This window comes from Ovis canadensis, chromosome 8 (assembly GCF_042477335.2).
Source record: "Ovis canadensis isolate MfBH-ARS-UI-01 breed Bighorn chromosome 8, ARS-UI_OviCan_v2, whole genome shotgun sequence".
NCBI classification, from domain to species: Eukaryota; Metazoa; Chordata; class Mammalia; order Artiodactyla; family Bovidae; genus Ovis; species Ovis canadensis.
This window is the reverse complement of record NC_091252.1, coordinates 96,100,382-96,125,391: the sequence shown is the minus strand read 5'-3', so window position 1 is coordinate 96,125,391 and position 25,010 is coordinate 96,100,382. Positions and strand designations below refer to the sequence as shown.

Genomic DNA, 25,010 nt, shown 5'->3' with positions numbered 1-25,010 from the left:
GTGGGTTAGTTCACCTGGCGTGGGGCGGGGGCAGATGGCGTGGGCGATGTGGGGGCGGAAGCCAAGCCCTCCAGCAGGAGCAGACCCACCCGGGCCAGGGAGTCAGGAGCCGAGGGGATGGAGAGGAGGGAGCCGTTGCTGTGCGGCTGCTGCTTCTCCCCGGGAGGTGAATCAGCAGTCAGCCACCAGGCGCGTGGCCTGTGGAGCCAGCCCCGCCTCCTGAGACCTTCCCAAGGGGGCCTTTGAAGTGAGAGTGAAAGCCGCTCAGTCGTGTCCGACTCTTTGCGACCCCAGGGACTACACAGTCCACGGAATCCTGCAGGCCAGAGTACTGGAGTAGGGAGCCTTTCCCTTCTCCAGGGGATCTTCCCAACCCAGGGATCGAACCCAGGTCTCCCACACTGCAGGCAGATTCTTTACCAGCTGAGCTACAACTGGAAACAAACCAGAAAGGGGATTTGGATAGACATGCCTTAGGGCCCTCAAGGGGAATGGCACAGTTTCCTCTAAATTCTTCTGGATTAATTGAATTATTTTTCATTTAGACTATAAATACATTTCTTGTTAATTAAAAAAAAGAAATGAAACCCCTTAGGAGGAAAAAGGAAAACTCTTTTACTCGGTGAGATTTCAGTGTTGAGTTGAGTAACTCCAGCCTGTCGAGGCGAGGGGGGAACCCGGCCTCCCCTAGTCCCCACCTGGCCCGGCTGTCATCGCCTTTCCCTGGGCCTCCGCAGCCACCCCTCACGGGCCCCCCTGCTTCTCCTCTGCTCCCACTCGAGCCCGAGTGCTCTTTTCAGAAAGCAGATTCGGTGCTGCCGCGACCTCCATAAAGAAATGCTCCGGTGACGCCTCGGGGCCTCTGTGGCGCAACCATCAGTCACGACAGCCCACCCTGGTGCGGAAGCCGCTGTGGCTCTGTCCCCCTCTCCACTCCTTCCCGCTTCCCCTCGGTGGTCACGGGGCCATGCCTGCTGTCCGGGGGCCGTGTGTGTAAGTCACGGGAGCTGGCTGCTCACCGTCCCCTGTGTGTGCAGAATCACGCTGGGCACCTGGACCACAGAAGCTGCTGTCATAGCCATCACACCTCCAGCAGCTTTTCCCGTCTGGATTCACAAAGATGCTGAGGCTTCGGGGACGTTGTGAAACGGACTGGGAAGTCTTACAGCCGTCGAGTGGCACCCCCGGCACGGGAGCCTGGCCCCCAGATCCACCCACAGCATCCGTCCCAGGCAGCGCCTCTGCCTTCCCAGTCTCGCTGCCTCTTGGTGTGAGGCTGTCTGCTGTCCGAGCCGCGCAAGTTTTGAGGGTGGGACCCCGGGAGCCACCGATGCGTGCGGCCACACCTCCAGTTCCCCGGCACATCCTGCCTACACGTGTCCGGCCACCAGACGGTGTTTGCTGGAAGCACACATGAGACGGCACCGTGCTGGGTCCTGGGGCGAAACGCTGAGGTTAGGGTCTGTGCCTCACGGGGCCTGTGGCCTGTAAGTGGGGGAGGGGGTGGCACCGTGTCGCAGGCTGCGGTGAGTGCCCTGAAAGGGGCTGGGGCAAGTGCTCCCCTGGGCTGGGAGCAGCAGGGCCCAGAGAGGCCTTCAGGAGGTGACGGCTGGACGCGTCCCAGGAGCCGTCCCGCTTGACCTGGCTGCATCCTGGATGTGGCTCTGCCTTGGGCTTGTCCAGGCCCCATGATCAGTACCGGGAGGGGTTTGACCTGCGTGCACCGCCCCCCCCCCCCCCCCGATGGCTCCCCCAGGCTTGCTGCCCCCGGAGGACAGCCGCCTGGGGGCTCGGCGTTTTCTCAGCTCTAGGAACAGGCAGACTCCATGGTGTCCACTGGGGGTGTGTTCTGGTTTGTTCCAGACGGGTGGACAGTGAAGCCTGGGTCTGCTCGGGGCTCGGCCCGTGCTCTGCATAGAACGCCTGTTGTATGTGATGCCCATAGCTTCTCGCAAAAGCCCCTGAGGCCACCCCTTCCAAGATTAGGAGGCTGGGGTGCTTCGGGGTTCACCTGTCCAAAGCCCCAGAGGGCTCGGGCTTAGAAACTAAACTGTAGCGCCTTCCAGAGAGTTCTGGCTCCAGCACCACATCGCCGGTCTGCAGCCTCAAGGAGAGAGAGACTTCCAAGGGCAGCAAGTCCAGCCTTTCATACGCGAGGCTTGGCTGGGCTTTGTCTGTGTGTGTGTGTATGTGGGGGGGGCGGGGGTGGGTGGGTTTGTGCATGCAGGGGTGCATGTGTGGGTGTGCATGTGTGCGTGTGTCAGGGCGGGTGATGAGTGAGTGAGTGCCTGATGTGTGCCTCTCTAAGTGGTGGTAAAAAGGAGCATGTCCTTCACAGAGCTTCCCCTGTGGCTCAGCAGGTACAAGAATCCAGCTGCAACACAGCAGACACAAGAGATGCGGGTTCAGTCCCTGGATTGGGAAGGTCCCCTGGAGGAGGAAATCGCAACCCATTCTGCTATTCTTGAAAAATCCCATGGAGAGTGGAATCTGTTCATGGGGTTCTCAAGGCAAGAATACTGAAGTGGTTTCCCGTTCCCTTCTCCAAAGAGATCCAACCAGTCCATCCTAAAGGAGATCAGTCCTGGGAGTTCATTGGAAGGATTGATGCTGAAGCTGATGCTCTAATACTTTGGCCACCTGAGCAAAGAACTGACTCATTTGAAAAGACCCTGATGCTGGGAAAGATTGCAGGCGGGAGGAGAAGGGGACAACAGAGGATGAGATGGCTGGAGGGCATCACCGACTCGATGGACATGAGTTTGAGTAAATTCTGGGAGTTGGTGATGGAGAGGGAGGCCTGGCGTGCTGCAGTTTATGGGGTCGCAAAAAGTCGGACACTGAGCGACTGAACTGAACTGAACTGAGAGGAGCCTGGCGGGCTACAGTCCCTGGGATCACAAAGAATGTGACGTGACTTGGAGACTAAGCATGCACACAGAACCCTTTATTATAACAGTGTTCGTATCACTATGATACGAACTCAGCAGTCAGCTGAGCGACTAAGCCCACCCTTCCCAGAGGGCTCCCTCATCCATCCACCTACCCACCTGCTGAACACACTGTACTGTAACATTCCAGTGCAAAGCTGCTCTATAGCTGCAGTTTGAATTGCCAAGGTTCCGCTGTTCTTCTCAACAATTTCTACCCTGAAGGCTTGTCCTCAGGGCACCAGGTTGGGAGTTGGGCACCTGATTTAGAGGTATCACTGAAGAAAAAAATGGCAAGTTGGTCATTATTGCCCGGAAAAAGACTTTTCCATTTATAAATGTTTTCATAGTTTCATTGAGGCCCACGAGGGAATGACCCTAATTCATCCTAGCCCTTCAGGTGCTGGTATTTCCCCGCAGGGCTTCATCATGCCTGGTACACTCCAGCATCATTCGTGGGAGAGAAAAATTGGGTATTTAGTGTTCTTTGATGGAGTTTATAAGTGTCCCAATTAGTCATTTCACAGGATGTTGATAATTCTGTATCTCGCCTCCTGCTGCCTTTCAGAGCTCTGTAAACACCAGGGCATAGATTCAGGCTTTCAGATTTACTTTTCCCCGAGGTACTTAATCAAGGAATGCAAGTCATTTGCCTTCTCAAGTCTTCCTCTCCTCCCCTGGAGACTTGTGGAGTTTTCTCTTCTGGGTTTTTTTTTTTTTTTTGCCTTCTCTTTCTAAACCCTTTCAAGGATTGGGATCTTGGCTGAAACAGTCTTGCACTTGACCCCTTGAAGTTGCTTTCCCTTCCAGCTAAGGAGGCAGAACCTTGCTGTGCCAACCTGTCCCAGGGGCCCAGAGCCCTGGTCGCAGAGGTGCATGAAATAAAGGCCTGTCTGTGTCTCTGTTTTAGAGCTGGTGATGCTGCTGGAGTGGTGGTCGGGTACAGAGTGCGTCATCTACACGGACCCCCGAGCCTACCCCAAGTACGGGAAGGAAAACGCCATTGTCGTACTGAACCACAAGTTTGAAATCGACTTCCTCTGCGGCTGGAGCCTGGCTGAGCGCTTTGGGGTCTTAGGGGTAAGTCAGACCCGCACACCTCTTTTGTCCAACACCATAACTGGCCCTTTTGCTCTTGGTTGTTCAGCGCTTGCAGCAGCATTAATCGGCTTGTTGAAATGTTCTTAACTGACTGCTTTTCCTTCTTGCTCAGAATCAAGATGATCGTCTGCTGTGAGCAAGGATCATATTTATTCATCAGTGACGGTGTGCATTTAATCTTTGCGGAAACATTTGGGAGTCAGGAACCTGCCCTTATGTAAAACCTACACTTGAATACCCTGCTCCATATCACACAGCCGTTAAGTCTATTTGAATTGGAACTCATCCACCTTCGTATTCTTTTTCCCCCCTTTTATTTATTTCAATTTATTTATTTTTAATTGGAGGATAATTACAATATTATGTTAGTTTCTGCCACACATCAACATGAATCAGCCACGGGTATACACACATCTCCTCCCTCTTGAACCTCGCTCCCCAGCCTAGGATACAGAGTGAAGTAAGTCAGAAAGAGAAAAAATGAATATGGTATATTAACGAATATATATGGAATCTAGAAAGATGGTACGGATGAACCTATTTGCAGGGCAGGAGTAGAGACGCAGAGAACAGACTGTAGGCACAGTGGGAGAAGGAGGGGGGGACAAATCGAGAGAGTAGCGTTGAAGCATAGACATACCGTACCTGAAATCGCCAGTGGGAATTTGCGGGAGACCGCAGGGGGCCCTGAGCCCTGTGACAGCTTCGTTTTCTTAATCTCTGTGCTCTGCCGGCTCCCTGAGTCACGGGCAGCATTTGCCTCCGAAATGCCCACCTTCATGGGCCTGAGAAAGCTAAATGCCAGGGCCAGGGCATGTGACCTTCAGCATTCTGAATGAATACGAAAGCCTGCTTTTCTCCAACTCGTTTGACCTCTTGCCTGCCTTTGGGACTGGGCCTCTCCATTGACCCCTATCATAGTGAATGCAGTGAGGAGTGATGGTTGAGCTCTGAGCAGGTACCAGGCCTTCGGGCTCAGGTGTCCCTACAGGAAGGGCGGCAGGTACTGCCTGGGGCTGGGAGAGGCTCACAGCAGAACTTGGGGGGCCCGTGTGGCACCCGGAGCAGCCCCCACAGACTCAGGGGGGCTGTGCACAGCGCGCTTGTTTTTGGTGGCCCGTGTAGACAAAACCGCAGTGCAGAGAACGTAGGAGTCTGAAGACCATGTGGAGTGGAGCAGACTAAGAATCAGATCCCCCAGGGACAGCCTTGGTGTGTCCAGTCCCCGGCGGCCGGTGGGTCCAGAGTCACTTTGGAACCTCGGGTCTTGTTGGTCTCTGCCTGTTGGGAAGACCCTTGGCTAACAGGGACTCAGTAACCTTATTTATTTTTTAAATAAAATATTTTTTTATATTTATTTTATTTTTTAGGGACATATTCATTTTCTTAAAAAAAGACAAAACATTGGGCAAAAGGAGAGAGAAGGAAATATACTTGGAAACAGGTTCCAATAATTTCTTTGGGACAAATAATGGTTGTCATGCCGTTAAACTAAAGCCGTTAGCAGTTTTTCAAGAGATGGAAACAGTGTGAGTCTCTGCTGCTACCTGAAGACTTCTAGAAAACTGGATTGCCTGGGGGCGAGTGTGCTGAAGGGATTTCTAGGGATGGACAGGCCTGCTTGCCAGCAGCTTTCTCCTGTTTTCCTGTTTGTTCTGACATGATGTCTGTGCAGACCTGTGTGTGTGTGTGTGCGTGTGCATTTTCAGGAACAAAACCAGAGATTCGAGTATCCACTTTTATCTGCTGTGGGGGCCTCAGGCAGAGCTCTTAGCGACAGTTCTGTGGCTCTATTCTCTCTGAGAGGAGAGGAAAGCCACCCTAATCCGAGCCCCATCATGGACACAGACCCTCCTCCCTTACAGGAGAGGGTCCGGGGTGTCTTCGCATCCTGACTGGAACTGGTGGTGCAAGCCTTCAAGCTAGGCTTCCCGGGACACCGGTTCTTCAAGCGAAGTTTGGGGGCAGCTGCTGATTTTCTGGGCTTCGCAGGCGGCCTAGGTGTGCTCATGCTTAGGATGTGAGATCCCGTACCTGTGGTCCCCTGGTGGCTTTATGACCTTGGGCTTCTCCTATGTGTCTTTCGCTGGATTTGTGCTGTTTCCAATCCACATGGTATCATTACTGTTTTTCATTTACTGTTTATACATAGACAGCCAGGGCCTCAGTTTGGGTAAAGAATTTGCCCCAGGATGGGAATTAGTGACTCTTGATTTCTCAGTTGCTTCTCTTTCCTCTTGGACGGTACTGAGAGGAAAAGCTGGTGGGTGGTGAGGGGTGGCTGGTGGTGGTGGGCGGTCCCCTCTGTGTCAGAAAACGACCAGGGCAACCCGGGGAGGGAACGTTTCTAGTCTTGTCTCCTCCCCCACCTCCAACTCGTGGTCAGTTCAGGGCTCCTTCTGAGGAGAGAAAACCCTCAGTACCTTCACAGGGTCAGGGATGGGGCAGGACTAAGGAAGCAGGAACACAGAGATGCTCAGGGAAACAAAATCAGCAGCCACGGGGAGGGGTGCCACACAGAGAAGAGGCTGGGCCCCACGGGGTGCTTGGAGGGAAAGTTACCCATGGAGAGCAGACCAGGGACTACAGGGGGCCCAGGATTGAGAAAGGGAGGCTTTCGTGGAGTGGTGACTATCAGCGCCCTTGAGCATTTTTCTAGCAGAGACTCTGAAATTCTGATCAGCACAGCTCAGCACCCTAGGGTGCAGATGCTACAGAAAGTTTACCCAGCAGAGTGACCATCCAGCCCACGACACGGGGACCGCTCATCTCCAGCCCTGACTTCCTGAACGAATACCACCGCAATTGGATTGCGTTTCTCTCTTAGAAACCAAACACCTAGCATTGCATGCAAGGGCACGAGCCTCTTCCCTTGGTCTGGAGACTGTTCAGGAGTTTTAGGAGTCCCACCCAGAGTTGGGTAGGCAAGTCTCAGGACCTCAGCTGGGACGATGCAGTTTCCATCCTCACGGGAGCCCAGGTAACCCGGCTCTGGGGGCCGGCAGGTTGTCTGGGTTCTTGCTGAGATGTTCTCTGGGGACCTGGAGTTGGCACCAGAAGTGGAGGGTTGAAGAGGGAAGCAGCAAGTGACCACGTCTCCCGGCCACCCAGCACTGGGGAAATAGGGGGTGCTGTGGCCATCACAGCCGTCTGTACAAATGCTGATGAAGCCACATGCTGGCAGAGGCACTGCGAGGGGATGAGACAGGATGCCCATGACCTTGTGGGGCTGGGCCAGCTCACGTGGAAGTTGGCAGACTGTTCTCCCCCAAGGGCGAGGGCGGGGATGGGGGACGTTCTCTCTCCCAAGCAGGGAACAGTTACCATCCATTTGTGTCTCCCAGAGCAGCTGAGGTCTGCCTGGAGGGCGCGAGGCTGGAGGAGGAGCTGCCTGGCTCCTTTCCAAAGAGGCCCGTTCACTCCTCCTCCCCTTGACAGGAACCAGGCAGCATCTCGTCATATGGATTGTGCAGCAGTGCTTCTGTCTTCATTGACCTTCAGAAACACTCACCTGAGTCATCTCCTTTTTTTTTTTTAAGTGTCACATGATGTTGAGATCCTTCTGGAGTCCAAGAAGTTTGCATTTTACAAGAGAAGGGACGTTATAAGGGAGGTTCCTGATGAGGCATTTTTCATCTTCACATGTAACAGCCCAAGAGGAAGTGAGTTGAAATTGAAGCGAGTGAAATTCAAAGAAATTCTTGCATGCAGCCTCAGTCGCTTCAGTCGTGTCTGACTCTTTGCGACCCTTTGGACTGTAGCCCACCAGGCTTCTCTTTCCATGGGGTTCTTCAGGCAAGAATGCTGGAGTGGGTTGCCATTTCCTCCTCCAGGGGATCTTCCCAACCCAGGGATCAAACCCACGTCTCTTGCATCTTCTGCACTGGCAGCGCCACCTGAGGAGTCCTGAAATTCTTGAGAGGAGGGTTAGTAAATGTGAAATTGGATTTGGGGAGAAAGCACTGGGATTCTTTCAAAAAAAGAGAAAACAGGAGAGGCCTTCCAGTCTTTTATGACCTTTTCCCCCGTTTGGTCATTCTGGGGTCCTGTCCCTGCGACTCTGGTTCCCTTAGAGCTGGAGGGCTGGCATGGGCCCTGGTCATGGTCTTTAAGGGATTCTCTGACTTGTTCCTCCCTGAGTGAGTGTGGTGTGTGGACAGGCCAGGGTGTGCGACGCAAGAGTCATGACTTCTGAAGCTTCGGGTCTGTTTACTTATCTTTCTGCTGCAGTAAAAATACGCACTGGCTCCTTCACAGTGGCCCTGAAGGTTGCCTAAGATGGTGTTTGTCGGGTCTTTGAGCAGCTCCAGGGCCTGGGAAGCTCTCCATAAAGGCAGCCGTTCGTGTCCATTTTTATCTTCTGGGGTCACCGTGGCTTGGCGGTTACCCCAGAGGCCGACTGGGGTGTTGTGCTCGGCTCTTTAAAGAAGCCTTGCGTGTTAGTTATCTACAGCAGGTGACAAGCCCTGAATGTAGTGGCACGATTTGAGTGGCCCGAAATCCTGGCTCAGCTCCGTGGGGGTCGTGGCAGAGTCGCTCCAGGGCTGGGTGGTGGTTGCATCTGAAGGCTTGCCGTGCAGGGATCCGCGTCCAAGTTCGCCCCGTTTGTGGCCAGGGTGACCCTCCCGCCTGGGTCTCTGCTCAGGCACCCCTGATCCCCAGGGGAGCAATGCGAGCTGGGTGGGAGAAAACACCCAGGTGAGGGAGAAGCCACAGCCTTCTTGTAACGCAAACTTCTGCCCGATAGGGGAGCTCACGAGCCCCGCTCCCTCCAGGAAGCAGGCGGGGCTGCGAGGAGGTACCCAGAAATACCCGGAGACAAGGATCAGAGGGGCCATCGTGGAGGCCGCCTGCCACCCCTTTCAGCCTCCAGCCTCACGTTTCCGTTGCTATCGTTCAGTCGCTGAGTCTCGTCCGCCTCTTTTGTGACCCCATGGACTGCAGCCCGCCAGGCTCCTCTAACATGGTCTATTACAGCTCCACCTGAAAACAGATGGAATTCCTGCCGCGTGTCTACGTGCAGGGGGAGCAGAAGGAGAAGGGAACTCTGATTCCTAAGCAGCGGGCCCTCTCGAAGCTCCCCAGCGCCTTCCAGACACGAGGATGCAGATGACAATGAGGGCAACTGATGCGTCTTCCAAACATTTACCCAACAAGAGGATCGTGTAGGTTTTCTGCAGAAGTCACTGTGCTGGGTAGGATGGCGGGTCAAGGATGCGTGGAAAGCTCAGTGGCTTCAGATCATACAGAGAGGCAATGAGGTGTCATATAAGACCATGCGATGCAGCCATTGAACCGTAATGAGGGGGATCGTGTCCACGTGGGGCGCCCTGTGCGTGTGTGATATCTGACCACTCAGCCATCTAGCGGCTTCAGGGGATTATTCTGAGTGTCAGCCCTTCGTTTGCTTGGAAACAGAGGTCCTGAGGAGGAGCTGGGTCACGGTGGTAAAGGTGGAATATGAGGGGCTAGTTCGGGGGCAGCTCTGTTTACTAACCCGTGGGGAAGGACTTCAGTGTTTTAACAACTGGAAAATAACATTTCGGCAGTACCAGCACACAGACTGCTGTGCCCAGGGGTGGAGAAACGTCCCAGAAGGTGATGACCCCGGGCCCAGGCCTTGAAGGAGGCAGCTGGTTTTAGAAGGAGATGAGAGATGGAGGTAAAGGGAGAAACAAGAGGCAGGGGGTGGAGGTAGCTGGAGGGAGACCCTGGGGAGGGCGTGGTCAGCTGCCGTGGTCCCAGGCTCTGCTGACAGACTCTTCCCGCTGTGGCCAAGGGTCCACATCAGCATTCCTTCTGCCTGCTCAAGGTCACTGCGGGGTGATTTTGAACCTATTCAGTTCAGTTCAGTCGCTCAGTCATGTCCAACTCTTTGTGACCCCATGGACTGCAGCACACCAGGCCTCCCTGTCCATTACCAACTCTCGGAGTTTATGCAAACTCATGTCCACTGAGTTGGTGATGCCATCCAACCATCTCATCCTCTGTGGTCCCCTTCTCCTGACCTCAATCTTTCCCAGCATCAGGGTCTTTTCAAATGAGTCAGCTCTTCACATCAGGTGGCCAAAGTATTGGAGTTTCAGCTTCAGCATCAGTCCTTCCAATGGACACCCAGGACTGATCTGCTTTAGGATGGACTGGTTGGATCTCCTTGCAGTCCAAGGGACTCTCAAGAGTCTTCTCCAACACCACAGTTCAACAGCATCGATTCTTTGACGCTCAGCTTTCTTTATAGTCCACCTCTCGTAACCTATTAATCCAAGTCAGAAAAGAGATACCACAAAATGCAAGAAAATCAGGAACTGAACCCAGACTGTCAGTATTCTGGTTTATTTCGCCAGGATGCTTCTGATCACTGACGGGAAACGTGGTTCTTCCTGTACCAGAACACATGCATCTGAAAACCTACATTTCTTGGGGTTTGATTCCAAAAGGACCACTTTTCTAACCACGGATTTCTGAAAGAAGACTGTCGATGCCAATTTGTTCAGAAAGGCTACACGAATGTTACTTCCTATAAACCTCCCATCAACGATCACATTCCCCCAAATTGTAGGTTTCCTGTGTTTTATTTTTCAAACGTGTAAAACTAAGCAAGAAAGGAGACGCCCTAAGAAATGAATGTGGGCCCAGGTGTCCAGAACAGACACTTCCGTTTCCGTCTGCTGGCTCCAGTTCTCTGATAAGGGTGGCAGGGCAGAGGCAGACGTGTATGCAAAACCTGCCCACATCACTGGCACCCTGGTTCCTATATTGAACAGCTCCAGGACCTTGGAGGTTATCTGCCTTTTCTGAACCTCGGTGAACCCTTCCCATTTCATGCTATTTAAGAGTTTCATGAATATATGTAATATATATATATATTTTTTAAATGGCTTCCCAGGTGGCTCAGTGGTTAAGAATTTGCCTGCCAGTGCAGGAGACACAGAAATGCGGGTTCAATCCCTGGGTTGGGACGATCCCCTGGAGGAGGAAATGGCAACCCACTCCAGTGTTCTTGCCTGGAGAATCCCACGGACAGAAGAGCCTGGCGGGCTCCAGTCCGCAGGGTTGCAAAGACGCAGACTGAGCACAATCACTACCACACTCTTGTGTGCCAAATCCCTCATCAAGCACATAGCACCAAGTAGGCGCACCGTCATTGCTCGTGTCTTTGACCCAGATCCGTTTCCCTTCATTGAAAGTTTCCTTATGCAAGTAGGGTAAGGTGTGGAGGACGCAGGAGGGACGGAGTATCCTCTGAGTGGGGTGTAACCTGCTCTTCTGGCCCTGGCCCTGTGCAGCTGCAGTCTCCCATCACTGGTACAAACCGCAGGTCGCTTTGCATTTGCCTTCATCCCGGCTTCTTCATGGATGCTGGTCCGGCTCTGCTTGGCTCCAGACAGGGTTAGAAGTTTCTCGATGTGGAGAAGTGTTGTTTCCCTCTCGAGGGGCTCCCCTCGCCACGGTGGCTGTGTCAGCCCTGTTAGCATGGATTTGGGTGCCCGCAGGTGGGTCTGTGGGAGGCTCCTCCTCTCCTGCTCCCACCTGGTTAATCAGTTAATCCGAAGCTTTGTCTGCGTTGCTTCCGGGCAGCAGCAGCTCTGGAAGGATGCAGGGGGCCACCTTCTGTCTCTGCCTGTTCTCCAGCTAGGCCAGGCTGGCTAGGGTCCGGATGACACAGATAAGGACCCCGAGACAATTGGGGCGAGGCGAAATCCCTTCCAGTCCCGGGCACTGAGAGAATCGTTGCCACGGAAAGGAGTCCCTGGGCAGTGCCAATGCATCTTGAGCTCATAAAAAAATAGCGTAGTCGCTCAGTCCTGTCTGACTATGTGCAACCCCATGGACTGTAGCCCTCCAGGCTCCATGGGATTCTCCAGGCAATACTGGAGTGGGTTGCTATTCCCTTCTCTAGAGGATCTTCCTGACCCAGGAATCGAATCCACGTCTCCTGCATTGCAGGTGGACTCTTTACCACCTGAGCCACCTGGGAAGCCCTTTTTCTTTTTTTTTTTCTTCTTGAGCTCATAACCAAGTGTATTCCTGGAAGTGGTAGCATGCCCTTTATTTTTGAAGTATAGTCCTGAGTTAGACACTCCAAATTTTCTTTTTTATTAAACAAAATCCTCTGGCTTTTCTTTAATGAGTCAAAGTTGGATATATATTTTCTCGTACCTTCTTTCTTAAAGGCATATAAACCTTTGCTTGGCCTGGGGGAGTCATGTAACTGGTAGCATTATCAAGTGTCCTGGAAGACTGTAAGCATATTTAAATATGTTTCAAGTCTTTTGGTCATAAATGAGTTGGCTCCTGTGAATCTGCTGGCCCAGGGCCTATTGGTGAGCGCTCTACTGAGTATAATTATTGTTATTACTGCATTCCAAACCTGGCTTAAGAAATGGGTTGAGTTAAAAGGGACATTCAGCTGCTGTGCCTGCTTGGTGGTGACGATGATAGCTACACGTTATTGAACACCCATGTGTCCTGTTCTCAGTGAGGAGCTTTTTGTGTGTGTTTCCATGTGACATTAGATCTTTACAGCCACGCTTTCAGTTAAGCGTGACTTTTCTCTTAATACAGCCAGGGAAGGTGAGGCCCACCAGGTAAGCATGATCCACATCAAGGCCTGAGCCTAACGATAGCACCCAGAGTTTTAAGGCTGAAAGATGGACTCAGTTCAGTTCAGTTCAGTTGCTCAGTCGTGTCCGACTCTCTGCGACCCCATGAATCGCAGCACGCCAGGCCTCCCTGTCCATCACCAAAGATGGACTAATTTAGCATAAAACTGCAAATGGCTCCTCTGTTCCATTTCTCATGAAAAATAACCAGACTGTTTTTGATCCGGAGCCTCATGCTCCAGAAGAAAATGGCTAAAGATGTGCTGATGTCAACCATTTCCTAAAGAGGGCATTGTTAGGGGACCCTGCAAAGTAGTTTTCTGATTGAGAAGCAGGAAAATCTAACAAAATTTAAAAATCACTTCTAGTCTCACTATCCAGCAATAGTTACTATTATTTTTCTCTGCTTTTACTATTTTCCGAATAGGCTATTAACTCAGCTTTGAATCTACATTTTTTTTTAAAAAGTTAGTCTTCATTTTCCCAGCCATTAAATATTCATAGAAAACAATTTTTTTTCATCGGCTATAAATCAGGAGTGTTGATGAACTGAGTGTGTAATTATTCAAGCTGACTATTTTAGGCTTCATGGCCATGTAGCCTCCGTCATGACTTTGCAGCTCTGCTGGAGCATGGAAGCAGCCACGTTCCTAGCAGTAGGCAACGTGTGTGTGAGAGCAGCCGTGTCCCAATAAAACTTTATTTATAAAACCAGGTGGCAGAGCAGATTTGGCCCACTGGCTACCTTTGTTTGATATGATATATCATATACAACATGATTCATAGAAGTCTTTAATTTTTAAAGATTGAGGTATGGTTAATTTCTACTAATAGGAAATTCCCCCGAGGGTACCCGTCCCCAGCAGACAGCTGTGATCGACTACACCGGATCTTTCTCCAGACTTCATGGCTGGAGTATATAATCCCTCTCTTGGCTGCGGGCTTCCCCCGTGGCTCAGTGGTAAAGAATCCTCCTGCAATGCAGGAGCCACAGGTTCAGCCCCTGGGTCAGGAAGATGCCCTGGAGGAGGGCATGGCACCCCACTCCAGTATTCTTACCTGGAGAATCCCATGGACAGAGGACCATGGCGGCTACAGTCCATGGGGGGGCAAAGAGTCAGACACGACTGAAGCGACTAAGCCCACACATACACTCTTGGCTAAAGGATAGATCAGTTTGTGAGTCCTTCAAGTCGCCACAGGTTATTTTTGGAAAGAGTCCAGGCATATGTAATTTTCTAAATAATCCTGACCTGCCAAGAAGGTACGTTCAGTTCATTGTGAGGATGTTTTGTTTTCGTCCTGTAGGCTATGCGCAGGGGCCGTGAGAACACTTGTGCTGACGGGAGGGGGCCTCCCACGGCCTGAGACCCACCCGTGGACACAAGGGCTGGGCTTTAGCTGGTTTCCCTGAGGGGCGTGGTGACTTGGAGAGAGTGTGACCTGTGTACCAGCACCCCGTGAGCCCTCAGCCCTCTGTCAGCGAGTGCTCCCACCTACGGGGACTTGCCTCTGGTCCTCTGGGGCAAGCCCTCAGATTCTATGGCGTGGTTCTTTCCTTTCTTCCATTTTTTGCTTGTTTTGGCTGTTCTGATTGGCATGCAGGATCTTGGTAACCCAGCCAGGGGTCGAACCCTTGCCCCTTGCATTTGGAGCTTGGGGTCCTAACCCCTGGACCGCCAGAGAATTCCTCAGGCTTGGTTCTTTTCGAGGGAATTTGCAGGTGTGGAAATTTGTGTTTGGGAAAACCAAAAACAAAGTTAAAATGTAGCAAGGCTCCACCTGAAAGATAGCTTTGCTTTTTCTTCTCCCAAAGGGGAAATTCAGTTCCATTCAGTCACTCAGTCGTGTCTGACTCTGCGACCCCATGGACTGCAGCACGCCGGGCCTCCCTGTCCATCACCAACTCCTGGAGCTTACTCAAACTCATGTCCATTGAGTCGGTGATGCCATCCAACCATGGCATCCTCTGTCGTCCCCTCCTCCTCCCAATCTCCGCCCTCAATCTTTCCCAGCATCAGGGTCTTTTCCAATGACTCAGTTCTTTGTATCAGGTGACCAGAGTATTGCAGCTTCAACTTAAGCATCAGTCCTTCCATTGATTATTCAGGACTGATGTCCTTTAGAATTTTTGCTGTTTTTCTAAGGTCAAGGGAGCAGGTGGCTGTTTACATCTCTCTTCTGGCCCTTGTGGGTGGGTCGGGGGATTGCCTCTCTGCTGAGCTTTGCAGCTGTCATGGGAGTGTTGAGGAAAAGAGAGTGGGGCATCGTTTTGGAGTATTGTGGTGGAGTATTGTTCTTTATTCCGGGCCTCATAGGAGGGGCAGAGCCAGACACTTGTCACAGCTAAGGCCACCACCGGTCCATATCTCTCCCTCTGTCATCTCTGCCGTTGGTGAATAGCTGCTGTTTCTAGGAGCATCTCGGTTAATTCCAACCTTAGAGGCAAAAAACGTAGAATGCAGTCTATCAGATCCAAAGCTGGTCTTGTGTCTCCCCTGCCTCTTCCACCCCACCGGATCCCTGCACACCTGCAGCCTTGGCAAGGCTCTGGCCAGGGCACAGGTGGAGCGTGCCCAGTGCCCCTACGGATTTGAATTCCCCTCCTGGTTTCCTAGCGTCTGACCCAGAGACCCCGCTGGGCCGCTGTCCCTGGTCTGTAAGGAGAGTGGTGTCCCCCCACCCTCAGAGCCAGCAAGGGCGCTGAGGAGTGAGGAGGAGTGCGAGGCGGAGCACGCCTAGGGGTGGGCACCTGAGTGAGCTGGTGAAAGATGACATAGCACCCCGCGACCCCAGGGGTTCCCGACCACTCCGGGTGCCTCCCCCTGCCCCCGGAGAGCCTGTCCTCCACACGGAGAGCCTGGCCGCCCCCAGAGAGCCTGTCGTCCCCCGGAGAGCCAGTCCGCCCTCTGGAGAGCCTCCCCTCCCCATGGAGAGCCTGTCCTCCCCCAGGAGAGCCTCCCCTCCCCATGGAGAGCCTGTCCACCCACCAAAGAGCCTGTCCTCTCCACTGGAGAGCCTGTCCTCCCCATACAGAGCCTTCCCTCCCCATGGAGAGCCTGTCCACCCACCAGAGAGCCTGTCCTCTCCACTGGAGAGCCTGTCCTCCCCATACAGAGCCTTCCCTCCCCATGGAGAGCCTGTCCACCCACCAGAGAGCCTGTCCTCTCCACTGGAGAGCCTGTCCTCCCCCAGGAGAGCCTCCCCTCCCCATGGAGAGCCTGTCCACCCACCAGAGAGCCTGTCCTCTCCACTGGAGAGCCTGTCCTCCCCATACAGAGCCTTCCCTCCCCATGGAGAGCCTGTCCACCCACCAGAGAGCCTGTCCTCTCCACTGGAGAGCCTGTCCTCCCCCAGGAGAGCCTCCCCTCCCCATGGAGAGCCTGTCCACCCACCAAAGAGCCTGTCCTCTACACTGGAGAGCCTGTCCTCCCCACGGAGAGCCTGTCCGCCCCCCCGGAGCCTGGCCCTTTATCCCTCACTCACGGGGCAAGGCTGGCATGGCCTCGACCTCCGGCTGACTGGCGGGCGGGCGGGCAGCTCCAGGTCAGTGGCCCCCTGGCCTCCGTGTCCTGGGGAGCTGTCTCTGCGGGCCCGGAATGCACGGTCACTCTTAGTTCTAGGGAGCTCCCTGGCAGTCCCAGGGGAGGGCCTCACGCCCCCTTTCGCGGACGCCCCGGCCTGCCCACCTCTGTTTCAGGGCTCCAAGGTCCTGGCCAAGAAGGAGCTGGCCTACGTCCCCATCATTGGCTGGATGTGGTACTTCACCGAGATGGTCTTCTGCACACGCAAGTGGGAGCAGGACCGCAAGACCGTCTCCGAGAGCCTCCTGCACCTGCGGGACTACCCCGAGAAGTACTTTGTACGTGCGCGGCCCGCGGGGCATCCGGTCACACTCGCACACGCTCAGGCGATCGTCACACACACCCCCGGGGTGCCCCAGCACTCACACACACACTCAGGGTGATCGTCACATACACACTCAGGGCGCCTAGGTCACACTCACACACACTCGGGGCGATCGTCACACAAACGCCTGGGGAGCCCCGGTCACACTCACACACACTCGGGCCATCGTCACACACATGCCCAGGGTGCCCCGGCACACACACTCAGGGTGCCTAGGTCACACTCACACACACTCGGGGTGATCGTCACACACACGCCTGGGGAGCCCCGGTCACACTCACACATGCCCGGGAGCCCCGGTCACACTCACACACACTCGGGCCATCATCACACACATGCCCAGGGTGCCCCGGCACACACACTCAGGGTGCCTAGGTCACACTCACACACACTCGGGGTGATCGTCACACACACGCCTGGGGAGCCCTGGTCATACTCACACACGCTCAGGCGATCATCACACACACGCCCACAGAGCCCCGGTTACACTCACACACACTCGGGCGATCGTCACACACATGCCTGGGGTGCCCAGGTCACATTCTCACATACTCAGGGCACCCAGGTCACACACACACTTGGGGTGCCCCGAATACACTTGTGCACTCTTGAGGCAGTCACACTCACTCACATTCAGGGTGCCTGATCACACTCACACACACTCGGGGCATCCAGTCACACTCACACCCACTTGGGCTGATCATTACACACACACTCAGGTGCCCAGGTCACACTCACACATACTCGGGGTGCCTAGGTCACCCTCACACACACTTAGAGGCCCTGGTCACACTAACACACACTCGGGGTGCCCTGAATACACTCATGCACTCTTGGAGCAGTCACACTCACTCACACTCAGGATGCCTGATCACATCACACATGCTCTTGGCGTCCAGTCACACTCACACACACTCGGATCATCAAACACAGGCTTGGGGTGTCCAGGTCACAGTCACACACACTCAGGGTGCCCAGGTCACACTCACACACACTCAGGGGCCCTGGTCACACTCACACTCTTGGGGTGCCTGATCACACTGTCACACTCTTGGGGAGATTAGTCATGCTCACACACACTTGGGAGGCCTTGGTCACACACAGGGCGATTGGCCACACACTCTCTGGGCACCCAGGTCACACTCACACACACTCGGGGGCCCTGGTCACACTCACACTCTCAGGGTGCCTGACCACACTCACACACTCTCGGGGTGATTGGTCACTCACACACTCGAGGTGCCCCGGTCACACTCACACATGCTCAGGGGCCCTGGTCACACTCACACACACTCGGGGGCCCTGGTCACACTCACACTCTCAGGGTGCCTGACCACACTCACACACTCTCGGGGTGATCGGTCACACTCACACACACTCGGGGGCCCTGGTCACACTCACACTCTCAGGGTGCCTGACCACACTCACACACTCTCGGGGTGCCTGACCACACTCACACACTCGAGGTGCCCCGGTCACACTCACACATGCTCAGGGGCCCTGGTCACACTCACACACACTCGGGGGCCCTGGTCACACTCACACTCTCAGGGTGCCTGACCACACTCACACACTCTCGGGGTGATTGGTCACTCACACACTCGAGGTGCCCTGGTCACACTCACACACACTCGGGGTGCCCTGAATACACTCACGCACTCTTGGAGCAGTCACACTCACTCACACTCAGGATGCCTGATCACATCACACATGCTCTTGGCGTCCAGTCACACTCACACACACTCGGATCATCAAACACAGGCTTGGGGTGTCCAGGTCACAGTCACACACACTCAGGGTGCCCAGGTCACACTCACACACACTCAGGGGCCCTGGTCACACTCACACTCTTGGGGTGCCTGATCACACTGTCACACTCTTGGGGAGATTAGTCATGCTCACACACACTTGGGAGGCCTTGGTCACACACAGGGCGATTGGCCACACACTCTCTGGGCACCCAGGTCACACTCACACACACTCGGGGTGCCCAGGTCACACTCACACACACTCGGGGGCCCTGGTCACACTCACACTCTCAGGGTGCCTGACCACACTCACACACTCTCGGGGTGATTGGTCACTCACACACTCGAGGTGCCCTGGTCACACTCACACACACTCGGGGTGCCCTGAATACACTCACGCACTCTTGGAGCAGTCACACTCACTCACACTCAGGATGCCTGATCACATCACACATGCTCTTGGCGTCCAGTCACACTCACACACACTCGGATCATCAAACACAGGCTTGGGGTGTCCAGGTCACAGTCACACACACTCAGGGTGCCCAGGTCACACTCACACACACTCAGGGGCCCTGGTCACACTCACACTCTTGGGGTGCCTGATCACACTGTCACACTCTTGGGGAGATTAGTCATGCTCACACACACTTGGGAGGCCTTGGTCACACACAGGGCGATTGGCCACACACTCTCTGGGCACCCAGGTCACACTCACACACACTCGGGGTGCCCAGGTCACACTCACACACACTCGGGGGCCCTGGTCACACTCACACTCTCAGGGTGCCTGACCACACTCACACACTCTCGGGGTGATTGGTCACTCACACACTCGAGGTGCCCCGGTCACACTCACACATGCTCAGGGGCCCTGGTCACACTCACACACACTCGGGGGCCCTGGTCACACTCACACTCTCAGGGTGCCTGACCACACTCACACACTCTCGGGGTGATTGGTCACTCACACACTCGAGGTGCCCTGGTCACACTCACACACACTCGGGGTGCCCTGAATACACTCACGCACTCTTGGAGCAGTCACACTCACTCACACTCAGGATGCCTGATCACATCACACATGCTCTTGGCGTCCAGTCACACTCACACACACTCGGATCATCAAACACAGGCTTGGGGTGTCCAGGTCACAGTCACACACACTCAGGGTGCCCAGGTCACACTCACACACACTCGGGGCCTTGGTCACACACACACTCGAGGTGCCCTGGTCACACTTACACACACTCAGGGGCCCTGGTCACACTCACACTCTCAGGGTGCCTGACCACACTCACACACTCTCGGGGTGATCGGTCACACTCACACACACTCAGGGGCCCTGGTCACACTCACACTCTCAGGGTGCCTGACCACACTCACACACTCTCGGGGTGATCGGTCACACTCACACATGCTCAGGGGCCCTGGTCACACTCACACTCTCAGGGTGCCTGACCACACTCACACACTCTCGGGGTGATCGGTCACACTCACACATGCTCAGGGGCCCTGGTCACACTCACACTCTCAGGGTGCCTGACCACACTCACACACTCTCGGGGTGATTGGTCACAGTCACACACTCGAGGTGCCCTGGTCACACTCACACACTCGGGGGCCCAGTCACACTCACACACACTCGGGGGCCCTGGTCACACTCACACTCTCAGGGTGCCTGACCACACTCACACACTCTCGGGGTGATTGGTCACTCACACACTCGAGGTGCCCCGGTCACACTCACACACACTCGGGGGCCCAGGTCACACTCACACACACTCGGGGGCCCTGGTCACACTCACACTCTCAGGGTGCCTGACCACACTCACACACTCTCGGGGTGATCGGTCACACTCGCACACTCGAGGTGCCCTGGTCACACTCACACTCGAGGTGCCCAGGTCACACTCACACACACTCGGGGTGCCCCAGTCACACTCACACACCCTCGGGGGCCTTAGTCACACACACACTTGGGGTGCCCCAGTCACACCCATACACCCTCGGGGGCCTAGGTCACACACACACTCAGGGCCTTGGTCACACACACACTTGGGGTGCCCTGGTCACACTTACACACACTCGGGGTGCCCCAGTCACACTCACCCTCAGAGGCCTTGGTCTCACACACTTGGGGTGCCCCAATCACACTCACACATACTTGGGGGCCTTGGTCTCACATACACACTTGAGGGGGCCCCGGTCTCACACACACTCAAGGTGCTTCAGTTACAAACACACACTCAGGGTGCCCCAGTCACACTCACACACACTCAGGGGCCCTGGTCACACTCACACACACTCACCCCTCTGCTTCCCGAGCCTCCTCAAGCACAAACCCTCTCTCTCCGAAGCTCACAGACTCTTGAACACCATAGACGTGGGGGCCAAAGGTCATGCCGTGAGAGGAGGCAGGCTCAGCTGTCGCTTCCTCAGGCTCCTGTGGGGCTGTGTGTGATTGTGGCGTGTGCTGGGGGATGGTGCATGTGACCTCGGGGCTGAGCGTGCGACCTTGGGGCTGAGCGTGTGACCTCACAGCTATCTGAGTGGCTGTGGCTGTGTGTGTGACCTTGGGGCTGAGCATGTGACCTCAGGGCTGAGGATGTGACCTCGGGGCTGAGCCTGTGACCTGGGGGCTGAGCGTGTGACCTCGGGGCTGTGTGTGTGACCTCACAGCTATCTGAGTGGCTGTGGCTGTGTGTGTGACCTTGGGGCTGAGCATGTGACCTCAGGGCTGAGGATGTGACCTCGGGGCTGAGCGTGTGACCTGGGGGCTGAGCGTGTGACCTCGGGGCTGTGTGTGTGACCTCACAGCTATCTGAGCAGCCGCACAGATGTGTGTGTGACCTTGGGGCTGAGCATGTGACCTCAGGGCTGAGGATGTGACCTCAGGGCTGAGCCTGTGACACTGGGGCTGAGCGTGTGACCTCGGCTGAGCGTGTGACCCTGGAGCTGAGCGTGTGACCATGGGGCTGAGCGTGTGACCTCACAGCTATCTGAGCGGCCGTACAGATGTGTGTGTGACCTCGGGGCTGAGCATGTGACCGCGGGCCTGAGCGTGTGACCTCGGGGCTGAGCGTGTGACCTCACAGCTATCTGAGCGGCCGTACAGATGTGTGTGTGACCTCGGGGCTGAGCGTGTGACCTCGGGGCTGAGCCTGTGACATTGGAGCTGAGCATGTGACCGCGGGGCTGAGCGTGTGACCTCACAGCTATCTGAGCGGCCGTACAGATGTGTGTGTGACCTCGGGGCTGAGCGTGTGACCTCGGGCCTGAGCGTGTGACCTCGGGGCTGAGCATATGACCTCGGGGCTGAGCCTGTGACATTGGAGCTGAGCGTGTGACCGCGGGGCTGAGCCTGTGACCTCGGGGCTGAGCATGTGACCTCGGGGCTGAGCCTGTGACATTGGAGCTGAGCATGTGACCGCGGGGCTGAGCGTGTGACCTCACAGCTATCTGAGCGGCCGCAGGTACGTGTGTGACCGCCATCCTGTCCCCTTCAGTTCCTGATTCACTGCGAGGGCACACGGTTCACGGAGAAGAAACACCAGATCAGCATGCAGGTGGCCCAGGCCAAGGGGCTGCCCAGCCTCAAGCACCACCTGCTGCCTCGCACCAAGGGCTTCGCGGTGACCGTGAGGAGTTTGAGAAATGTAGGTAAGGACGACCCCGCGGGGCCCCCTGCAGCCAGGGAAAGGGACCCCCAGCACCCAGAGGGGAGCCAGGGACGGAGGCTGGCAGGTTACCCCTGGGTAGCCTGGGTCCAGGCTCCCAGCGTCGGACGAGCGGCCACAGCCCTTCACGACTGCACACACACTGCTTTGAACACCCACCACGTGCCGAGACACCATGAATCACGTGCACACGCGTGCACGCCAGGCCAACCCTGCTCTCTACTGCTCGGCACCGGTGCTGCAGGCTGCGGGCGGCGCTGGGTTCCCCGGGGGTCCCGCGCCAGGTCAGCCCAGGTTTCTGGGGTGGTTCTGCTTTGTGCGGCATTTCTTGCCCGTCTGTGGCACCAGCTGCCTGCCCCCCACCCGCCAACAATGATCCCTGTGGCCTTGTCGCCCGAGCCCTGGATGGCTGTAGGTGAGGACGAGGCGTGAGCAGCCACAGAGCCAACTTGCTGCAGTCTCTGGTCTCCCGTTGAACCCTCCTCCCTTGGGGTTTGGAGACGCGAGTCTTTACCCTTTCCTGCCCTGAGGCTGCTCCGGAGGCCCCACTGCCTTGTCCCTCATCTCTTGGGAGGGAGGAGCTGGGGGATCTCCTTCCCCCGCTTCACCCCAGTCCCCCAACCCCCACCCCCCCCCACCCCGGTGCCCCCCTGCACCGTCTCTGCACCCCCTGAATCCCAGCCACATCACCTGGTGAGGCCGAAGCCCCCACCTCCTTCCAGGCCTGCATCGGGGATGGGGGTCGGGGGATGTAGATGTGGATGGTGTGCGGTGCTTCTCTGCCATCCCCATGCCTGGGGGCGGGGGGGCCCCCGGGAGCTCTGTGATCACGCTGACCTGTCCCGCGGAGGGAGCAGTGGCAGCACTGACTCCAACCTGTGCGGCTCCTAAAGATCTCTGACTCTGCTCCGGCGACCCAGCGCCCCTCCGCTGATCCTTCCCTCGGTCCTCCTACCCGAGGTCCCCACATTGCTCCTCCGCGGCCCCGTGCTACCTGCATCACCGCCTCTAATCCTCACATCACCCAGGCAACATGCCATCACTCTGGGGAGAGGAAGGGACCGCTGGTCCAGGACTCAGTAGCTCCCAGCACCGAGGACCTGCTGGGGGTGGCCCATCTCCCCTTCCCTCTGGGAGCCAGGCCTCAGGGGCCCCAGCTGTCTGCCTGCACACTTGGTTTGCTCTGGTATTACCCCAAAGGCTAGAACCTCCCTGTCAGCTAGCTCCTTGCCGCTCCCTGGTGAAGTCCAGCAACCAGCACAGGAATGCCCAGGGCTGCTCCATCTTGCAGACACACCTCCTGGCACCTGCTCCATCCAGCAGGGTCAGGAGGCCTGGGGATGGGGCTGGCTCCTCCCCTCACCAGCTGTGGACCTGGGGGCAGGTCACCCCACCCCTCGGATCCTCCGTCTGCTCTTCTGTAAAACTTCTTAGGGTTACGAGCAGTCTTAAACGAGAGAATACACGTGGGTGACTCAGCATCGGGGCTGGCACGTCGTAAACATCTCATTGAACGTTGGCTCTGACTCGGAGCCCTCTGCTGCCCGCTTCATCCCTCGCTGTCTCTTCCAGGTGGGGGTGTCGAGCTTCCAGTTCTGATTTTCCCCGCCTGGGATGACCTGTGAGACTCCCTGAGCTTTGCCTACAGGCGGAAGGGGCCAGGCTGCCCAGAGGCTGCCCCACTTCCCTGGATAGTAATAGTGACGATGGGTGATAGCAGGGCACTTCTGACACCCCAGCAGCACGAGCATCTCACACACGCAGCGTGGCCAGGGTGTGTGCCTGCCGGATGCAGCGGAGGAAATATGTTTCGACTTCCAATTCGCAGATGGGGAAGTTGGGGCTGAAGGATGAGGGAACTTATCCCAAGCGGCTCCACCCTTACACGGTGAGCCAGGGTCTTACCCAGCGGCTTGGCGGGTGGGGCCAGAGCCTCCTTCTCCTGGGCTCTGCAGTCATGTGCGTCTAGTGCCTGGCCTGGTTCTGTCACTTTAAGACCTAGGGTTTCTTTTCTGGAAAAGGAGGGAACCCTGCAGATTTAGGCTGTTCTCTGGGGGACTCCCTGCGGGCTGTCCCCCATCCTTGATTAATCGAAGGGACCCCCACCTCTGTGGCAAGCGTCAGGCTCCTATGTCAGAGTGGCCTGAAGAAAGGAGGTGTGTTTTGAAACCCTTGACCCAGCATGAACCCTCACACCCTGGGGCTCTGCAGCCTGAAGGGTTTTCGCTCTGTGTCATTCATTGGCTGAGCGATGTACTCAGCTGAGGTTACTCTCCACCAGCCTTTCTCTTCCTGGATTGGGGCGTGGGGGGGACCGCCTCTCCCCACCAGGGAGGACAGGGGAGTGGTCTGGTTGCTTGGGTTGGGGGTGGGGGGTGGGAGCTGCCTGCCCGCACCCCTTCAGGTCAGCAGGAGGGCGCTTGGCTAAGATGTGGTCCAGCTGCTGGAGTGCCCCGCTGTGGCCCCATGTGGTGGTCAGGCAGCCAATCAAGCAAACAGATAGACCACGTGACTATGTACCCGCCCATCAGCCGCTGGTTCTGTTCGTGGTAGTGGTGTGTGCAGGGCTCTCGCTAGTCTACCGAGCGCAGGGCGCTGGGCCCTTTGGGAGGCGCTGACTTTCATCGTCCTGAGTCACCCCCATTCTCCAGGAGAATGAGGCTCAGAAGGCCTAGTGGACTGTCCAGAAGGAGATCCCACAGCTGGGAACAGGTGGTCCTGGGGCTCACACCCAGGCTGACTGCAAAGCTCCTGCTCTCTTCACTGTCCAGTCCTGTCTTACCGGCTGTGTAGGAAGGGCCATCTGTTTGCACCCCGTGTTTCCACCCTGCTCTCCCCTCACTGTTCCTTCGGGCTTCCTCCCGTCCAAGAAGCATTCATGAAGCCTGGGCCAGGCCCTGGGGCTGCAGTGGTGGGTGTCAACATAGCTTCCATATTTGTTGTTCCTCTTTCGGTCCCTTAACGTGTGTCCATCTCTTTACGACCCCATGGACGGCAGCAGGCCAGGCTTCCCTGTCCTTCACCATCGCCTGGAGTTGG

At 55.9% G+C, this 25,010-nt stretch overlaps 1 protein-coding gene across 4 annotated transcripts in view; it reads left to right on the top strand.

Annotated features, from left to right (window-relative positions):
* AGPAT4 (1-acylglycerol-3-phosphate O-acyltransferase 4) overlaps window positions 1-25,010 on the top strand; it is a 136,904-nt gene that overhangs the window by 101,093 nt on the left and 10,801 nt on the right. For all 4 annotated transcript variants that reach the window (XM_069598873.1, XM_069598872.1, XM_069598874.1 and 1 more), the window contains 3 exons: window positions 3,841-4,010; window positions 16,335-16,496; window positions 21,801-21,954. In XM_069598873.1, the coding sequence (XP_069454974.1) occupies window positions 3,841-4,010; window positions 16,335-16,496; window positions 21,801-21,954 (486 nt within the window). The remainder of the gene's footprint in view (window positions 1-3,840; window positions 4,011-16,334; window positions 16,497-21,800; window positions 21,955-25,010) is intronic.